Source organism: Rhinolophus sinicus, linkage group LG04, assembly GCF_036562045.2.
Source record: "Rhinolophus sinicus isolate RSC01 linkage group LG04, ASM3656204v1, whole genome shotgun sequence".
Lineage (NCBI taxonomy): Eukaryota > Metazoa > Chordata > Mammalia > Chiroptera > Rhinolophidae > Rhinolophus > Rhinolophus sinicus.
Genome location: NC_133754.1, coordinates 71,118,205 through 71,140,147, shown reverse-complemented (window position 1 = coordinate 71,140,147; position 21,943 = coordinate 71,118,205). Strand labels below are relative to the sequence as shown.

Below are 21,943 nucleotides of genomic sequence, written 5' to 3'. Positions count from 1 at the left end.
ACTAAATTGTGAAGTGGTGACGTAGAATTTGGTGGGGAGTGGGGGATAACATGATTTAAAGAAACAAAGTTGGTGAACATTGAGGAAGGAAGTTAAGGGATATAAAATATAATATGGCTCAGCGGTGATAAGAGATAACATGTTTATTTGGGAAATTTTTAATATTTTTTCTAGTATCTGAAAGCACCAAAAAAAAAAAAGATATGTTAATTTCTGTGGTAAAGAAAAAGAATAAATGATTGATGGAATTTGCATTTGAAGATTTCTGTGCTTAATTATTGGGATTAAAAAATAGATTGTGTTTTTAACCACTATAAAGGAAGAACTCATCTCAGGAATAATGGAAGAACAGATGCCAAAAATAAAGTCAATTAAGTTTGGAATAGTATAGCCTAGGATGTGAGGAAAGAAGAGTTCTAGGTCTGCTTTCACCCATTGTCTCTGACCCTCTATAAGTATGCTTTACTAAGCAATCTTTAAGGCATCTGCCAGATTAAATTTATCTAAGTCAGTGAGCATGGAAACTGGAAGAAAAAGAAAGAAAAAAAAAGGAGCAGATTTAAGCATAAATACCCTAGAAGATTTGGCAGGTTTTTTAAGGATCTATATATGAGGCAAAATTGAGAAAAAAGTGAAAAAAAAATATATCATATATATATATATATATATATATATGATCATAATAAATAAGACATTGAGCATAGCCCTGTAAAATTAAGCAGATATTATTAGTTCTATGTTATCTCAAGATTTTAAATAATATAATATGCCTGGGTTTGCTTTTCCAGTAAACTGGATAATTTTGATCTATGATATTTATGATTACTAAGTATTCTAAATCATTGTATTTCTTGGGGCTATGTAGAAATATTTTTTAAAAATCATGGGGCGAGAACTAAATAGTGGATTTTGTATGTGTGTTTTATAGAGGGAGTTGTTCATGGAAAATTTTTGCTATAGCATCAAATGAATTATTCCTGTAACTTTGCAGTTTGAAGTTATTAAAGTTGAAGGGAAAATAGTATGAATTCATATGGCTTCTTGAACTAGAGCAAATCATACATTTTGGCCAATGTTAATCTAGTTTCTTTTGACATACGTATGTTAGCAACGGAGCTGACAGGTAGCAGTAGGTGCATTTATTGATGCACAGAGGTGGTTATTAATGTGGTTATGGAGCAATATTTTGAGAGGCTAAATCATAACTTGGAACAAAGAAGGTGACTACAATAGACTCTAAGTGTCCTGACTTAAAGTTCGTCCTTCTTTTTTCCATAGCATAGCAGAATAGATTGCTACATTTCTTTACAGTTGATGGATATGTGTGTGTATATATATATATATATATATATATATATATATATATATATATGCATATATGTATATATATGCATATATATGTATATATATGTGTGTATATATATATATATATATATATATATATACATATATATATATATACACACACACACACACTGAAGGAAATCTGAGAGTGGAATAGACAAAATACTTTCAGACCAGATTAAAAAAAAAAGAAGAAAACTCTAGAATCATTCAATTGCAAGATGATGAGCATATGAGCTACAGTAGGGATGGAGAGGAAGCAGTTTTGGAAGGTAGCGTGATAACACTGTTTACAATGTTCTCAAACGTTCTAGGCAAGAAACTAATAGAAGAGTGGTTTCTGATCTGTATACTTCCATCCCCTGTCAAAATATCTAAAAGACACTAAAAACACGTATTGAGATACTTCCCACATTTTGCTATAGGCAGTAAGAGAGATATAACAGTGAATAAAAATAAAATATAACGTAATAGCTGAGATTAATGTTAGATGAAGAATAAAATAATGATGAAAATGTAACATCCAACACATCTAGTTAGAACTCTTTAAGGAAAAACTTTACCTCATTTTCTGACTCTGGGATTCAGATACCTGGTCTCAGTATTTTTTTATATAAAAATAGAGGGGGATTTTTAAACTCAGAATTTTATAAAATCACAGATGTATTTGTTATGATTGAACTAATGCTCCAACATTAGAGCTGTATACAGTTACTATACATGCTTACATGCCAAATAACTAAAAGACTAGTTAGTGATTATGAAAGAGTTTTGTTTTTTACTTACTAAAGACGTGGTGAAAACTCTTGATCTCAAATGCTAGGAGCCTAGATCTAGTCAGTGTGTCCCTTGTTTCTTGTCTCACACATTCTAGGTTTTCTGGAATGTCTGTCTTGCTTTAGAGTCCTAATTACTAAATCAAAGTCTTCGCTGGTCTATATTTTAACAAAACACCATTTTTGGGTACTGTGAATTTTCTTCCCTTCAATTTCCTCAGCAAAATTCAGGTTGCAAATTGAGTTCCTCTGTCCTGCTTGCACCCTCTTTCACCACTGTGTAGAGAATGAACTGCTGCTGTGTTCATGGTTGTGGAAGTTAAACTCCCTTTGTTGGGAAGAACTACATTCTGCATGGAATAAGAGATGCATACAGATTCCCACTGATATAGAACCGTGGCATTTCTTGTGTAACAGCTAAATATATGTCACCGACATTAAGCGATAGCAAATTTGCTGTTTAATTACTTAATGTCTGATAGTCTGCAGTTTGTGTGATGATTATGTGAAAAAAAGTATGCAACAAAAATATACACATACACACCCAAAAATAACAGGAAATAAATGTTACTGATTATTCTCTTATGATGATAGAATTATAAATGATATTTTTTCTCATATCTTTTCTAGGCTTTTATATTTCCTATAACTAGAGCTGTTTTTATAATGAAAATGAAATAAAACATTACTGTTTAATATTACATATGAAGAGAAAGGGACAATGTACATTGAGAAGAAAAATGATATCTTACAATTTGAGTAACCAGGACAGAAAGGTTTTAAAAACCAGCTTGAATCCTTAAAAAATGTCACAGATTAGGAAAAAAAAAAAAATGGAGAAAAGCAGGGATAAGGACTTTAAAAGAAACAAAGAAAATAGGTAGAATATACTTATTTCTGAGATAATCTTTATTTATGTGGCCCCCTCATAGAATTTTCAGGTGTTACAGCTCCCACCTGATTAAAATTTGTAAACAAGTGCTCTCTAACCAGGGATGGTAAATATACTTGTGTATTGTCCTTGGGCTATGTTTGTGGCTGAACCACAGCAATTGAAAACTGCCTCTTTTAAAACATTGCTATTTGATTATTCTATGATGCATCCAGGTTTGTTTCTTTCTTTCACAGCAGAAAAGAAAATTGCTAAGTGTTTTGCTTTAAATGAAGGGAGTAATACTTGGCCTGTGCACTCTGTATAGAAGGGGGAATACTAGCAGAATTACCTTTAAGTTCTAAAGACACGCTCAGTGCCATCATTCTAAAGAAGTGATCACCATCTATTTGTTTTCTTGATCACAGGAAATTCAAATTACTAAATTAGTGTTTATCCAACTCAGAACTCAGGGAGACCTGACAAACTGTGAGGACAAGTAGTCAAACTTTTCCCTGTAAGCCCTCTCTAATAGATAGATTTTATAATATCTATAACTATCTGGGGATTTATTAATATTTTACTTGAAAAAATATTCCTTTACTTATTATCACCTGCCTGCCTTTACCCACATCTCTCCCACTTATCCAGAATTTTCTTTCTTCTCATTCTACCCAATGTTCAAAGTACCCTTCAAATCCCACTCCCTCAATGAAGTCTTTTCTGCCATTGCTACTCGTGCCTGCTCTGCATCTCGCTAACAAATATATGTAGGTCTGCTACTTTCAACTAGATGGTTTTTGGTTGTCTACTACGCATACTTTTGTTTCCCTTGACAGTATCACACGTGACTTATGATTTTTATACATGTATAAGGATTTTTATACACCCTTACACATTTTTCACACAGCGTCTAACTCAATCTAGTGACATCTACCTGGTGTGTACACAATACTAATGTGGGTTTGTGCCATCATTGACTCATATCTCTTCTCTGCCCCCAGGTTCTGGGAACCGAGAAAAGTGCTAGGCACACATAAATATTTATACGTAATTAGGTTGTCTGGTTTAGGGCTATCACAGCTTTATCAGTATAAGGTATTTCAAGGTATGCCTCTATTCAGAAAGGTCAATCTTATGTATTCTGTGTTATTTTGTAACAACAACAACAAAAAAGACTTTGGATTTACTTATATAACTGCCTTAACAAATAACTAATCCATTTTACCCCTGCTTTAAAAGTATGGTTAGTAATTGTAATTTATTTATTTTTAAAGGTCCTCCTGGACGTCCAGGTGAAAAAGGAGACAGAGGTCTCCCTGGAGCAGATGGTCCACAAGGCATTCCAGGTCCAATAGGTATGGTAGTAGGAAGTACTTAATCATATACTACACGGTTAGGTAATATACACCCAGGTATGTGTGTAGGGGGAAAGAGCTATGTGATTTGTCCCGTGTGTGTGTGTGTGTAGGGGATGTTACCTGTTCCAGCAGCCTAATTACTATAATGTGCTGAGTGACAAGCATTGACTCGGGGTTTCTGAAGACAGTTAAATGCTTTATCCAGAGTACCACATGGGGTTGTTCCTAAATCTGCGGAGTGCCATCTATATCAGGGGTTGCAAACAGTATAAGGCAGACCTAGCTTTAGGAGAATATAAAGGAGAACATAAAAATCATCTTCACGCTGAATGTATTTGCAAGCTATCTGTTTTTTAAGATACAAAAATAATACATTAATATGAGTCAGAGGCAAATTGGATTATATTCCTTTTATTGTCCGTACCTGGAATATATCTGCATAAACCAATGAAATCTGACGGTAAATATTGACTAGAACACAGTTGACTTTTACCTTTGCTGTCAACTCTTCTCTGTTTTTCACTTAGAGCAAAATTGTTTCAAATTATTTTCCTCTGTGTTGTAATCTTGAAAGCAATATTTTGAAAGAAGATTAATAGAAGACGGAAAAGGAGAAAGAGCATGAACTTTCTTTGCTCTCTAGAAAATAAAGAAGACAATAACAATAACATGACTGTCATGTGACTTTTGGCTAGAAATCAAGTACCACCCACTTTTTGAAAAAGAAGAGCATATTGCATGGTCTAATTAGAACTAGAATGGTTTCTGCTGACAAAAAAATGTCTAAATACCATGAACTTCTTATTATTTTTCTGTATTTTGATTATGTAAAATATTCTTCTTTCTGATCAATAATGTCTTGATTAGCCCAGGTTACATCAGAAAAACAATTTTAAAAAATGAAAAGCATGAATTTTGTACCTGCCTGACCTTTACATCATTGTGTTTAAAAAGCCAATGTGCAAAGTTTACATTAATTTTTTAAAATTATTTTAAAGAAAAAAATACTGGGGGTGCCAAAAAAATGTATACAAGTGGACACTTTGGTCAGTGTTGCTCAAGCAGTGGTTCGCCATATTCAGAAGTGTCTGGACACCGATGGTAACCACTTTGAGCACCTCTTGTAATTGCAGAAGTCAAACGTGACTTGATTCATCTTTTGTTATCAGTATATGTTGAATATTACAATTTTAATAGTTTTTTTTCCCTTTCTTAAAATGTGTATCCTTTTTTTTTGGCACCCCCTATGTATCTATCAAGTGGATAGTTTAGTATGTATACCTTTGAAAATACTACCAGGTAAGATCCCTTATTCATAAAAGTCATTATAGTTCACTGGCATTCAGCAGAACTTGGTAATACTGCTTCAATGTCCTAAGCAGGTGAGGTAACCAGTATTATATCAACTGCCAGAGCTGCTATTGTTGAAGGTCTGTCAGCTCCTGCATTACAAACTGCGGTTGTCAAAGCTTTATAATTGAGACATAGCAATTCGGACTGGGCTAAAACTTGCCCTACAAAGCCTCATCTTGGGAGCATCTTTTGCAGCTATTTCTGAACTATGGATGTATGGAATAAAAAGAGGTATTGAAAAGTTTTAGATTTTGTTAATACCCTAAACAGATGCCATTGCAAAGCTGCTTGATTCCTGTAGTGAGGGGTTAGTGTGTTGCTGTTGGAACCGCTCATTTACACAAATAGGCATCCCACCCCTCCTTCCAGTCTGGCCTAGAAAAACCTCTCCCCATGCTTCACGAAGGACAGTGCAGGCTAAAATACACATTTGAGTAAGGAATGTTGTGCTAATGAGTCCAACAATGTCACCGCTAACTATGTACGTATCATTAAATAAAAGTAAATTTAGCAGCCTTCACAAAAGTCTGGTGAAAGTAATGATTGTATTGCTATGAAGAAGGAGGAGGAAAAGAGCTAATAAAAAGCATTTATCATATAGCGGTCACTGTTCCTGTGTTTTAAATTTATTAGCTCTTTTAATCATCACATCAAACGTAGGATATAGGGAGAAACATGATACCATTTTATGGATGCACAGGGAGGTTAAATGACTTACCTAAGATCAGTCAGCAGCTGGTAAGTGGCAGAGCTGGACATGTTTGCAGAGCCCGTGCTCTTATCCAGTCTCCTAGTTCAAGAAAGAAGCCTGAACAGAGAGCTCAGGATATGTGAATAACTATCAGACCAGCCTTACATAAACGACTGGATCTCTCTGGTCTTCTGTGCCTGCTTCTATGAAATGACAGATTTGGATTGGATGAGGTGTAAGGCCCCTTGGAACTTTAACATCCCATAGCTGAGATTATGTATAAAATGTACTTGTGTGGCCTGTGGATTAGAAGCTGGTACCAGAGCCTTTCCCTTTGCCACAGGTTATTGAAGAAAATTACCTAATTGCCACCTGAAAGCCTCAGAGAATCGGATCTCTTGGAATAAAATTCAATAGTGGTGCTTATATTTAGGGGTCATGTTTTCAAACATAATTAAACAAGCAACTCACATAACTCTACAGGCTATTTAGAGTCTGCTTAAATATCTCCCGTAATAGAGGTCTAACAATTGAGTCATTTCTATCAAAGTATCATATGTACTTCACTTACCGATTCATTTTTCACCTATTCAATATGTCACATAATCCTTGGTTGAACAGCTATATTCCGAGTGTCATTATAATATACTCAATGAGCCACCATTGGAGAGGCTCTTTCTGATACCCAGGGCATTCTCTATTGCATTTCTTCGTTTTGCTAAAAATTTTAATTTCCAAAATTATCTTCTTTATTTGTATGTTAACTTTCTTACCATCTGTCTCCACACTGGAAGATCTATTTGGATAACAATCTATGTAACTCCAAGAATGTGCAGGGACTGGAACAACATGTGCACTCTCTATACTTTTGTTGAATGAATGGAGAAAATGGTAAAAATGGGAGTCACCAGTGAATGGCACTCTATAAAAGTGGAGAATGCTTTAAGATAAATAAATAAGAGGGTTTAGAGTGAATATTTTTATTTGTAAATTTGAATAACTGCAAGTGCAAAGGTCTGACTCCCTTGCTTGGATAATGAAGAAAGGTATAAATATTCACCTATCAGACTGTTTTGAGAACTGACGTGAGGTCCTTTGCAGGCTGTGAAGTCCACCCAATGTATAATACAAAGTGTGTGTGTGTGTGTGTGTGTGTGTGTGTGTGTGTGTAATATATACATATATGTGTATATGTACAATATATCAATATATATACAAAGTAGTGTATATTGAGTAATTAAATGAAGATACCCTGACTTTACTAATATTTTTAAACATAATTCTTTATTTTATTGTTTTGGATATCTGCTTAATTTCTGTTGGAATCAAAGTTTTACACTAGGTTGAAAAATATTTCTTAACCATTTAGAATTATATACTTCTTAAACTGGATATTTCTTAGAGAACATTTAGCCCAAATTTCTGTGTCTATATGAATGAACCTCAAGAAAATATTTTCTAAATGAATTAAACATGTATAAGCCCTGTCTCCTGGAACTTGTAAACCAATGGCAATATGTTAAAGATTGACATTGACGAAAGATGTAAAACCAATTTTTCATAATGTGTTTCAGAAGGAGTTAACTGAAAATTAGATTAATAAGATTCCTGTGAATTGATAATGACACCTAAAAAAAGATTGTTACAATAATTTATCTCAAACTGCCAGACTCCAGAATGAACTATTTTATTCCACAGGAAAATAGCATTTGTTTTTATATGTAGTTTTCATCGTTACCACAGTGATTTAGAGTAAAAAAAAACAGCTGCTTTCATTTAAGTATGTAAAACCCTGGTTTTGTATATTTATATAATATATACCCATAAATTAATCTTTGTATACTTTACACACACATGCTTGCACACACAGACACACACACACATGTGCACACACCACATGTATACATGAGAGATAAGTAATATATTCCAGAACTAAGATCACAATTTTTCTTAAGATTTTTATTAAAATATAGTTAACATACAGCATTGTATTAGTTTAAGGTGTACATTGTAGTTGTTCCACATTTACATATCTAAAGAAGTGATCACCATAAATCCAGTGACTATCAGACACCATACTATGCTATCACAATATTACACAATATTATTGACTATGTTTCCTATGCTGTACATTACATCCCCATAGCTTATTGGTTTTATACATGGAAATTTGAACCTCTTATTTCACTTTACCTTCCCCCCCCCTTTGTAATTTTTTAATTACAGTTGACATTCAGTATTATTTTATATTAATTTCAGGAGTACAGCATAGTGATTAGACGTTTATGTAATTTATATAATTTAAGAAGTGATCCCTCTGACTAGTACCTACCTTGCACTATACATAGTTATTAATATATTATTGACTGTATTCCCTATGCTTCACTTTACATCACCATGAATATTTTGTAACTACCAATTTGTACTTCTTGATGATCTCACCTTTTTCACCCACTCCCAACCCTCTCCCACCTAGCAGCTTCAAAATATTCTCTGTGTCTATGAGGTTGTTTCCATTTTGTTTATTTTGTTCCTTAGATTCCACTTATAAGTGAAATCATATGACATTTGATTTTCTCTGCCTGACTTACTACACTCAGCACACTACTCTCTCTATGTCTATGTTGTGGCAGATGGCAAGATTTCATTCTTTTTTTATATTTTGTTGTATATATGTACCCTCATCTTCATTCATCCATTCAGGGACAGGATGCCTTCGTATCTTGTCTATTCTAAATAATGCTGCAATCAACATATATATGCATATGTCACTTCGATGTAGCTTTTTGGGTTTCTTCAGATAAATACCTAGAAGTGGGATTACAAGGTCCTTCTTTGTCTCTTGTTATAGCCTTTATTTTAAAGTCTATTTTATCTGGTATAAGTATTGCTACCCCAGCTTTTTTTTTCTTTTTCTTCCCCTCCATTTTCATGAAATTTGTTTTTTCATCCCTTTACTTTCAATCTCTGTGGGTTTTCAGATATGAAGTGAGTCTCTTGTAGGCAGCATCTATTTAGGTGTTTTTTTATCCATTCAGTCACCCTATGTCTTTTTATTGGAGCATATCATCCATGTACATTTAAAGTAATAGTTGATAAATATGTAGTTATTGCAATTTTATTATTCATATTTTTTCTTTTCTCTCTCTCTCTCTCTCTCTCTCTCTCTCTCTTTTATCTTAAAGAAGAAGTCCTTCTAACATTCCTTGTAATATTGGTTTGGTGGTGATGAACTCCTTTAGCTTTCTCTTGTCTGGGAATTTTATCTGTCCTTAGATTTTAAATGACAGCTTTTTGGGGTAGAGCAATCTTGGTTGTAAGTCCTTGATTTTTATCATTTTGAACATTTCCTGCCAATTCCTTCTGCTCTGCAAATTTTCAGTTGAGAAAACAGCTGGGAGCTCTATGGGAGCTCCCTTGTAGGTAACTAACTGCATTTCTCTTGCTGTTTTAAGATTCTCTCTTTGCCTTTAACTTTTGGCATTTTAATTATGATGTGTCTTGGTGTGGGCCTCTCTGGGTTCATCTTCTATGGGACTCTCTGTGCTTTGTGAGTTTGAATATCCATTTTCTTTACAAGGTTAGGGAAGTTTCCATCATTATTTCTTCAAATAATTTTTCATTTCCTTGCTCTCTCTCTCTCTCTCCTTCTGGTACTTCTATGATGCAAATGTTGTTATGCTTGATCTTATCCCAGAGACCCCTTAAACTGTCTTCATTCGGGAGGGATTCTTTTTTCTTTTTGCTGTTCTGATTGGGTGTTTTCTTTTACCTTATCTTCTAAATCACTGATTTGATCCTCTGCTTCATCTAATCTACTGTTGATTCCTTCTAGTGCATTCTTCGTTTCTGACTGGTTCTTTTTTTCTGTTTTTCTATCTCAATTTTTATGTTTCCTATCTCTTTGTTGAAATTCTCCATGGGATCATTGAATATCCTTATAACCACTGTTTTGAACTCTGCATCTAGTAGCTTGCTTGTCTCCATTTTGTTTAGTTCTTTTTCTGGAGATTTGTTCAATTATTTGGGATGTGTTTCTTTGTATCCCCATTTGGCTGCCACCCTGTGTTTGTTTCTGTGTATTGGGTAGGGCTGATATGTCTCCCAGTCTTAGTAGAGTGGCCTTATATGGTAGGTGTCCTGTGGGGCCCAGTGGCAGTCTCCATAGTCACCAGAGCCAGATGCTCCAGGTGTGTCCCTTGTGTGGATTGTGTGTGACCTCCTGTTGTAGTTGAGCTTTGATGCTGTTTGTACTTCAGTGGAAGGGACTGACCCTTAGTCTGATTGGTTGTGAGCACTGGCTGTGACTACAGTGGAGGAGATATTGTGCAAGGGTTGACCCTACTGAGCCAGATTTGCTTTAGCAGGGCTCTGGTGCCTGCCCAGTCTGCCCTTTGGGTGTGTAGTCCTTAGAGGCAGCTGAATGATGCTCCAGCTCAATCCAATGCTGGACACTGGGTGTGCCAGCCCCAGGACCTCCTGGGAGAGGATCAACTGCACATCAAGTTCAGCCACAGCCTGTGTCCTGCCTGGGGCCACCTGGAATGAGCCACAAAGCAATCCACAACTGGCCACTGTCTGTGTTGTGTTTGGAGGTGCCTCAAAAGACTAAGCCACAAACCAAGGCCAGCTGCCACTAGTGCCTGGCGTAGGACTGCTTAGCCAGAGGTACAAGACATGCCAAAGCCAGATACTGCTTGTTTGGATTTTGTGAACCTTTGAGAGATTTTAGCAAAGTCTTCAGCCTGAGGCAAGGCAGGCAGTTTGTATGGAAAAGCCATTGGATGTGTCTTGGGTGTGCCTGAAAGCTGGGTGGGATGGGGTCTCAGGAAATCACCATGGCAAGGAGAACAGTGTTAGCCAGGTTGATGGAGACTCAGATATGGTGCCATCTGCATCTCCATGCCAGGATGGGGGAGGGCTCAACAAAGAAACAATGGCTTCTTCCAGCTCCTCCCTCTGGGAGAAATCTACCCCTCCAGCCCTCACCTTGAGCCAGACAACTCATGTTCCTGGCACCTTTCGAATTGCTGCCCCAGCACTGAAGCTCAGAGTGAGTGACTTCATCAGTGAATAAGTCCATGCGAAGGCCCTTTAGGAGAAGTGCCTGGGACGACAGCCACTCTAGTCTTAGTCAGCCACATCTCCACTGGTTTTCACAACCAGAAGTTGTGAGCACTTTTCTCCTCAGTACTGAATCCCTGGGGTGGGGAGCCTGGTATGGGGCTGTGACACCTCACTTCTTCAAGGGTTGGGGGACCTCTGCAGCTGAGATATCCCTTCTGATTTTCAATGATCACAAATGGGTGTGAGACCAGCCTATTCCACATCTCTGCCCCTCCTACCAGTCTCTAGGTGGCTTCTTCTGTATGTCCTTAGTTGCAGGGCTTCAGTTCAGGTAGCTTTCAGGCGATCTTCAATAATGTTTGTTCTGTAGTTAAGGTGTAAGTTTGATGTGGTCATGAAAGGAGGAGAGCATAGCATTTATCTACTTTGCCATCTTGACTGGAACTCCTCAGGATCCCAATTTTAAAAATAAATACTTTGATACTTCAAATTACTTGAGCTGTGCTTCTTCTGGGACAAATCTTAAGAATTCAATTTTCAGCTCATACTTTTCAAAGTTATCATTTCAGCTACAGCAAAATTCTGCCATTTAAGGATTCCTGATTAGATGACATAAGTTAAACCACCAACATTTTTTTCTGATATTTTACTTGTAATAACAATATTATTTATTGGAAAACTACAATGGAGTAGATACACTAATGTTTCTGCTTACTGTTTTATCTATCAATGGCATATATGAAATTTTAGGAAAGATATTATTCCTCCACTTGGAGACTCACCTATTTCCTATTCATTAATTAAATTAGAGTTTTCATTATACTCTCAAGTCTATACAAAAAATGAATTATTACCAATGTGTGTTTTTGTTTTTGTTTTTTTTTTGTTTTGTTTTTTGTTTTTTGTTTTTTGTTTTTTTTTATTAACCATGCAGGTCCTCCAGGTCCTAAAGGTGATCGGGGAGCGATTGGCTTTCCTGGAAGTCGAGGATTATCAGGACCACCGGGGAGGACTGGGAGGCCAGGTATGATGATAATGTATATTTTCTTTATAGAATATGTAAAATAAATTCCAGATCACAGATATTTTTTCAACTTCTTAGGTAACAAAAGCAATGCTCATCATAATATGAATAATAGCACTCACATGTAGTTTATTTTGTGGTCTGAAACATTTTGAAACTGATTATCATCCACCTGAGGAAAGTTTCTATGCCCCAAAGGAAAATAGTTTAAAAAACAACAACAGAGGATTTATAAACTTCACACCACCATAAATCACCATGAAGAATCGTATCTATCCTAGAACAATGAGAGTGGAAAGACTGGCAAAGAAAAACAAACAAGCAAAGTATACATAAACCCACAACACTCTGTTAAGTCACAATTAGCAAACTACGGAAATCCTATCCTACACAAGATAAAACTGCCTGCTGTTATATAGTAATACTTAATCAATATTATTCAAGCCCTTTACTATTTGCATATATGATGACATTATTTCTACATCTTATGCCAATAGCCTAAGCTTAAATTGTGAACTTTTCGTAGAACTTCTAGAATTAAGCAGGTATTTTTTCCTAATGTCCAAGTAAATTATAACCAAGATAATAGGGTCTTTACCATTGAGGGTTTTATGTGTTTGTTTGTTTGTTTATTTTTTTTTTGTTTTTGAATAGAAGGTGTTTTTTAGAATAGTTTTCGGTTTATAGAAAAAATGCACAGAAAATACAAAGTTCCCATATACTACCTATCCACAAACAATTACCCTTAGTATTAAGTCTTGCATTAGTGTGGTATATTTGTTACAGTTGATGAACCAATATTGATACATTATTATTAACTAAAGTCCACAATTTACATTAGAGTTCACTCTTGATATTGTACATTCTGTGGGTTTTGACAAATGCATAAGAACATGTATCCACCATAGAGTATCATATAGATTAGTTTCACTGCCCTAAACAACCTCTGTGGTCTGTCTACCTACTCATTTCCACCCCCCTTCTCTCCTCAACCCCTGGTAACCATTAATCTTTTTGCTATCTCCATAGTGTGCCTTTTTCAGAATGTCATATAATTGGAGTAATACTACATGCAATCTTTTCATACTGGCTTATTTCATTTGGCAATTTAAGTGAATTCATTTAAGGTCCTGCATTTCTTTTTGTTGCCCAATAGCTCATTTCTTTTTAATGTTCAGTATATTCTATTGCATGCTTGTACTACCATGTATTTATCCATTCACCTGTTGGAGGACATATTGGTCACTTCCAAGTTTTGGCAATCATGAATAAAGCTGTTTTAAGCATTCATATGCACTTTTTTGTGTGGTCTTGAGTTTACCTCAGAAGTGTGATTGCTGCATTGCATAGTAAACCTCTGTTTAGTTTTGTAAGAAACTTCCAAACTGTCTTCCAAAGTGGCTGTACCACTTTGCATTCCCACCAAAAATGAACGAGAATTCTTATTGTTCCACCTCCTCACCAGCATTTGGTATTGTCAGTGTTTTAGATTTAGTAAAAGTTCTAATAGGTGTGTTGAGGTGTTTTTAGTAGTATCAGTATTTATGGACTGTGTCAATGACAATTAGGCTTGGAGAAAAATGAGCTGGCCACAAATAAGCAACCTACACTCAGTGTCCACCAGAGACCTGATTATCTGAAGTGAATAACTGAATGGTGTATTTATGTACAATCTTTAAAACCATCCAGCTTTCATCCAGTATTTTGTGCAACATGACAAGAAGTGTTTGTTAATTTGTCTGAAATTATCTGCATCACTCAGGAATTACTCTATGGGCAATTTGTGTTCAGTAGATAAATATATTTAAAAATCTTGAACTTGACAAAATTGCAAATCTACTTATAGATTCCAAGATAATTCAAAACAATTTTGTGAAGTGAGAAACATATTTTATTCATATTCTAAGTTTAAAATGGTCTGTTAGTCTACTCTCTATCTCAAATAGCTAGTCATTTATTATCCCTGGCAAAACCATGGTGAGATTTTGTTTGGGACTCTTTCTGTTGCAGTCTCTTTGTAACTTCCTGTTTACATTAAATCATAAGGATTAATTTTATAAATGAATATCACTATAAACTATAAGTAAAATAGAGTTATCATTTGTCTTTCCAGAAAGTTAAAGGGGCAGAGATTTCAAGAATATTAAGATGGCCTCATTTTTTCTTGCAACAGTCTATTTCATACAAATTTTTTCTTTAAGTGGTCAGAGAAGAAGTTAGGAATAATCACTAGAAGACATATGTAACTATAGCACAACTTACCTGATTTAATGAGAAATAACTTACCTCATTTACTGAGTGCCTATGATGTGTTATACACTGTACTTGGAGGTGGGGATACAAGAGAAGCTAGTTCCCCACACATGAAGAATTGTCTTCAAGAAATTTTCTCACAATGACCTACCCCTCTTGTAAAGTTTGGTTAAAAAAAGATGATTCTGTAAAACTTACGTGAAGTATCGAAGGTTGTTCATTTTGGAAGATTAAACATTTGTCAAAATGGTCTGACCTTGAATTTCATGGTGGTGCATAGTTATTCTGTATATAATGTTTTCTGTGCCCTCTTGGGAAATACAGGGATAGCATGATACACATTCTATTTTGCAGAGATAGTATAGCACATGTTTGAATCCTATATCTGTATTCTACTTTTCCGCTTAGCCTCTCTGCGCCTCAGTTTTCTTACCTAAAAAACAGAGCTAATAAGAAGACCCACATTTTAGAATTTCTGTAAAAATCAAATGAATCGATACCTTGAAGTGCTTCAAACAGTTTCTGTCACAAAGCAAGCTGTATATACATGCTGGTCATTAGCAGTAGCTTATACAAGTTTTAAGTATTTTTCTACTCTCGCACTCTTAGAGTTCAACAAATGCCCACTAGTCAAAGTACTTGAGAGAGCATTCATTCATTCATTCACCCAGTCAGCACAATTTTATGAGGGCTCACTGTGTTTTGGAGATATATATAGCACAGCCACAGACCTCAAGGATCAGGTGACAGAAAAAAATGCAGAAGCAATTAGCTATAATGCAATGTGGTGAGTAATAAACATTTAGGATGCAGGACAAAATGTTATGGGAGTAGAGAATAAAGAGTGATTAATTTAGTACAGCAAGACGTGTTACACAGGAAATCGTGTTAGTGCTGGCTTGAAATAGAATTTCTTTAGAATTTCTTTAGGGTTCTCCAACTTTAGCAGGCGTCAGAATCACCTGTAGGGTCTCTTGAAACAACTTACTGGTCTCTATCCCCAGAGTTTCTGATTCAAGAGGTCGGTGATTGCACTCCCAAAAATTCATTCAGAGCCCAGGTCTTGGGATACACCACTTTAAGGAAATGAAAAACAAGATAGATTACGTGTAATGGGAATTAAAAAAAAAAAAAAAAAAAAAAAGTTTAGACTGAGGTGGAAGACACCAGGCTTCCTGGGGGAGAGAGGAAGGCACACAGTCAAAGGAAGAGAAAATAAAAACAATGAATAAATCCAAACCATGTTGCTTACACCTCAGTGAAAGGAAAATGGGACATTTAATGCCCTTATATACAATTTGCGATAATGTGTATAAAGGACCTACACAGAACAGTCCCAGCTTTAGAATATACCTTTTAAAATTATGTAATAATATGTAATGTAACCATAGTTATAATCATAAACATTATTATTATATTTGAATTTCTGTGGGTTGTTATAAGTTGATATTCTAGGTTACCTTTTGATGCTCTGTTTCCATTTAAAGCAAGCATTATGAATTGTCCTAATTTTTAAAAATTGTGTTTTGTTGTTGTTGTTGTTGTTTTGCCTCCCCCCCCAAGGAAATCCTGGACAAAAAGGCCAGAAGGGTGAAAGAGGGAGTGGAAGAATGCAAAGTAAGTTCATAGTTTCTTGTTTTTTATGTACACATTTGTAATAAACAAGCTTTGATACAGTTGTCGGGGCTTGAGGCAAATGGTGAGAAAGAACTTCAGCATTGATCCATAAAGATTCTGTGGAAGTCAGCCATAGTTTTCTCAAATAAAGTGAGTTAATCAGAGTAAAAAAATAGATTAAATTATACAAATCCTGAATCTCATTACTCATTTGTATTTTGTTTTGTGATAAGCACTATTTTCTAAAATTTCCACATAGAAAATTGTTAAATTTTCAATCCAGTTTCTGTCTGCTGAAGGAAATTGAGCTTATGAATAGAAACAATTATAACCTCCTTACTTACTAACTGAGCTAACTGAAATGTTACATTTCAGTATTCTGGACCATCTAAGAACCCTGATTCTTAGACAAATTCTCAGCTGGTTAGGATGTTTGTGTTCTGTCTTGTTTTACTAAAAACTTGATAATTAGTATTCTATATCTGAGACCTTCAAAACTGCAACAGAATAGATTTCACAAATGGGATCTCTGTTGATGGAATGCTGACCTCATATTTCAATGTACAGAATCTGTAAATTGGACATTGAAACTAAATGTTAGATGAGATGTCTTTAATATGCCATGCCATAAGGCAATTGTTATATCTAGGCTGAATCTATAGATATCATGAAATTATTATGAAAAAGAATGAGGAAGCCATACCTCACTTCTCAGAATTCAAAAATTCCTCCCCTGTATTCCCAGTAGGAGCTGTGTGTGTGTGTGTGTGTGTGTGTGTGTGTGTGTGTGTGTGTGTGTGTAGCTGATACATACACACAGTGATCATCATCTTTACCCATTAGAGGTCTGTTTTAGACAGATTATGGCAAATCCCTCAATGTACTAGAAATCTTGCTGTTTTCAGTTGTAATTGTTCAAAAAACAGTACCAATTTATCTGCCTTAGCAAACAATTATTTTCTAATACTGTGTATGGATGCCACTTGTGAATGCCAGCCATTAAGGTATGATGTAACCACATGATGCTTTCCACAAGTGTTACATTGTTGATCTGTGTTTGCCCCTAAACTGAGCAACATTGAGTACTGTGTGTCTCCTCAAAGTGTTTAGTTAGTCAATGATTATTAATGTTGTTATTATTATGTTAAGATAATAGAAACATTAGTATATCTTTTCTCCTTTGTGTCCATGTGTTCTTTAATGTGGTCACTTTGGTTTTCTGTGTTCTTCCCCCCTTCCCCCCCGCCCGCTTCTTCTCCATGCTCCTTTACACTCCATCGATTTTCAGTTGAGCTCCTTATGTTAACTCTCTCTTCCGTATCTTCATGTTTTTTTCTGTCTTTATCTTTACCTTTATCTTTGGTTCTTCTTTAGCTCCTTTTCTCCTTTCCTGAGACTTTCTCTGAGCTACTTAACTTTGATTCTGGTTAATCTTAGAAAATAAGGGACTTCTTTATTTTGTAGTCTATAAATTCAACATCCACATTGTCTTTTGTTGCTTGAGATTATCGAATGCTTTGAACATTTTTTTCACATATGTTGAGAAATGTTAGTAGTTACAAATATTTTCATGGCTGTTTGTAGTTTATGGGCATTATTTCTTTGAGAAAACATTAAGAGAGATATTTCTGTGTATAAGTGTATATAGCCTCCAAAATCCCTCTGTGAACCCCAGGGAGAGTATATAACTCTATAATGTTTCAAAAAGAGAGAAAATATCATATACACAAACATCTATACAGAATGGCCTGGTTTTTCTTTAAGTTATATGCCAGCCATCTGCCCATGTCAGTAACTATGGCTCTATCTTTTTTTCTCTCAGTGGCTACACACTATTCCATTATATAGCTATACTATAATTACCATAATATATCATTCAATCCACCAGTCATGAACACTTGATGCTTTTTGTTTGCTTTGCTTTGGCTTTAATAAACAGTGTTACATTCAGCATTGTCATATATGATCTTGTAGAAATATTTTTTAATACAGAATTTTCTAGAAGTAGAATCAATAGTTCAAAAATGACATGCATTTTTAAATTGGTGAATTCTTGCAAATGGCTCCAAAAAGATTGTACCAATCTGCTCTGTATGAAACTGCCTGATTCCCCACATCTTCAATTAATTTTGATACATGAAAATGTATGTTGAATTATTTTAATATACATTATTTTATACACATTTTTCAGACATGATTTAAATATAATAAACATAATAATTGATTTCCTCTTTTATATATATGTCAGGACAAGTACCACTCCCTGATCATATTAAGGCAGAGTCCGTTTAAGATCAGGTGGGTTGGGCGGGACACCCTCTGCTGCCATCTCATTAAAAGGCCTTTCACCTCTGGACAAGTCATCAACACAACTGACTCCAAGATCCCTTTGTGGCTCCTCCAAATGACCTTGTTTCCTGTGTGGTGTCTGGCTTCCACATGGCTTCCTCTCCTGGTCCTGGGTGCTATTTGGGCCTCAGCCCTCACACTCATACCTCTCCCCACGTTACTACTCCACCATCACTGCCAACCCCTAGCACCCTTCACCGGGATGCCTCCCATTGTACTGACTGACTTTCTGCTCCAATCAGTCCTCAGAGCCAGGCCAGGGGCCTTTTGCTACCCATTCATCTAGTGTCTTGCTGAACAAAATTAACCCATTGGGTTCTAGGAGAAATCTCATGGGTACTAACTATATGTGGGTTCTTTACATTCAAAGCACAATTCTCAACCAGCAATAGGGACAACATAAAAGAAACTCCATTCATTCATTCACTCATGCATTCATTCATTTAGCAAATGTTCATCCTATACCTCCTGGAGTTGGACTTAACAGCTAATAAGATAGCAATTGTGTTTGGCGTTAGAGAGCTAATTGTCCCCAAAGGACATAGCCATGTAAATAGGCCATTGTACAATACAGCAGATCTATAGTGGAGGAAGAACAGGGTTCTATTGGTGTTTAGAAGAAACTAAGAGTTTTAAATTCCTTAGAATATTAAAAAGGCAAATTGATTTTGACTTGCTCAGTTTACCTTCTTGTTCTTAGTCTCAAAATTACATCATTTTTTTAAAAGTTTTATAGTGAAGTAAAGCGGAGCTTGGACAGTTCATTCAACAGATTTGAACCAAAAACAAAAACAAAACAAAACAAAAAAAAACCTGTTTTCTTAAATTACCTGGCCATTACAAGCAAGAATTTTAGATAATGAAAAATATAAGGCTGATAATTTATTTTATTCTGAAAAAGCTCTTTGTATTTTGTGCTTGAAATATCCAGTATAGATCCTGGAGAAAAAATAAATATTTTAGTAGAACGGGAGATATTTTTTGTAGGTGAACAAAGGAGGACTGAAAATGAGAAACGAGAAAGGGTAAGAAAAGGCAGGCAAAAAAAAAAAAAAGAAATAGGAAGAACTTGGTATCCTATCTTATTTTTTAAAGTCTCTGTTAAGAGATCACATTTTTACAACTCTTCTTTCCTTCAAGGTTTAAACACATAGTCCCAGGATTCACAGCATGAACTTTCTAGTAGAATTCTAAGTGGTATGTGTGTATGTATCTCACCACTTCCATTCCCTTCCTTGTGGAATGGACATCTTAACACCTACCTCCTAGGATTGTTGTGAGGATCAACATAAGATACTATGTGTGTGAAGATGCTCTATGAAATCATAAAGTGCTTTGAACACGTAAGGTCTGGTTCGCATTGCTCTCTCTGAACTGTTACTGCTGTTCCTCATTGGTATAATGCAGACATTTTAAATCTGTAATCAGAAGAACTGAAAGCGCAATGAAAATTCAAGAAGCCAAATAAATGTCATGGACAAAAAGAGAGATGCTAGAGAATAAGATTTTATATTAGATAGAACAACGCAAGTGTGACCACATCATAAATCAATGAGTCTGAGCCAAGCAGAAGAGCATAAGTTATAAATAAAAGGAGCGACTAAACGGAGTACATGCCAGAGGCCAGAAGCTGTCAATAGAGGTCAGAAAAAAAATGTCAGGGGAATAAAGCAAGAGTCCACACTCTGAAAGACAAAGCATGAGCCCATGACACTACTGATGAGAAAGCTCTAAGAAGGGTTGAAATAAATTAGAGCTGTCAGTGGTATTCTAGGTCCCATACCTACATGACACCAAAGTCTCAAAAAAAAAAAAAAAAGGTGGGAGAGGAATCAGCCAGTTGTCAGATAGTCCCATAGTCCCAACTAATAATATAGTAAACTAGCAATATTGATTAGTCAGTATATGCAAACATTAACTGGAGATTAGTTGGATCTCTTTGTCCATAGTTTAATTGCGTGTGATTTCCTACCCCACTCTGCACTGGGGAATAGCTACCCTGGGCACCCTCTTCACTTGCCAGCAGGAGTTGGCCCATGTTGGCCACGGAATGGCCCTGTTCTCAGGCATCCTGGGAGACCATTTCAGGGGATTCAGTTTGCACATTATCTGACACCCCAGACTACAAATGGATAATGAAGTATGTAAAATGCTAATCCAAACTTTCTAAATTAGGGAAGAAGGACTTCTCTTTTTAGACAAAAATATCTGCTTAATGCCCAATTCAAATGCACACGTTATACCAAATTTAATCATGTGTAATGTAACGAAGGCATGTCTAAACTAAGCTCTAACGCTGGTTACAATGGTTTGTCTGCTGTATTCTTACCTTAATTTGGAAGGGTAAGTGATTCAGTCAAGCAAAAGAATTCCTACTATACAATTGAACACTGTGTGAGGCTCTGTCCTAAAAATGCCAATTACTATTTTGTGGTTTGTTAGCATTTTTACTGTGCTTTCCATCAGACTATACCTAGCATGTGAATTTATAGAATCTTATTTCAAAACTCATACGCTGACGTGAACAATCAATTTGTCTTTCATTTGATTTCTACTGAAGACTCAGCTCAATCATAAATGAACTCTGGTCTTTCCCAAAGCATTCGGTTGGCCAAAGTAAAGCCTTCTCCTCTAATCACTACATAATTATAATAATGAACATTTAGAGCATATTTACTGTTCACCAGGGGCTTTTGATGCATCATCTCATTTAATCCTCACAAGAGCCTTTGAGGTGTGATTATTACTCCCATTTTCTAGATTAGAAACTGAAGCTTACTGCTTATAAGTGGAAGAGCAGAAAGTTAAAGCCAAGTGTATCAATATCCAAAGTCCCTGTTTGTAACTGTGACTCCATTCAACACTCCCACACTGGTTTTATATATTTTTATATATAAATACTACAAATATGTAGTATGGAGAGAGAGAAGGAAGAGAGAAAGATTTGAGCAATTTGGTTTTCTAGAATGGGTCTAATAATTTGAACACCCTAAGGAGATAAACATTCTTACAGTATGACTTCCATTAGTTCAAACTCCCCCAAAAAACATTCTCTTTATTTGTTTATGTTTCCAAGTTCACATACTTCTCCAGACACTGCTTCCAGTCTCTCTCCCAAGTATATTACTCAGAAACAGTCTCCCTGGACTACTCACAAAGCTTCCATTATCAATAATGAGAATTATTTATGTGCAGGCAAGAAGCCACCTGTACTATTCTACCTTTATTTCAGTAACT

General features: G+C 35.6%; 1 protein-coding gene across 3 annotated transcripts in view; it reads left to right on the top strand.

Moving 5' to 3' along the window:
- Positions 1-21,943, top strand: part of MSR1 (macrophage scavenger receptor 1) — a 69,880-nt gene that overhangs the window by 25,363 nt on the left and 22,574 nt on the right. For all 3 annotated transcript variants that reach the window (XM_019738014.2, XM_019738016.2, XM_019738015.2), the window contains exons 6-8: positions 4,269-4,349; positions 12,398-12,487; positions 16,304-16,357. In XM_019738014.2, coding sequence (XP_019593573.1) covers positions 4,269-4,349; positions 12,398-12,487; positions 16,304-16,357 — 225 coding nt within the window. The remainder of the gene's footprint in view (positions 1-4,268; positions 4,350-12,397; positions 12,488-16,303; positions 16,358-21,943) is intronic.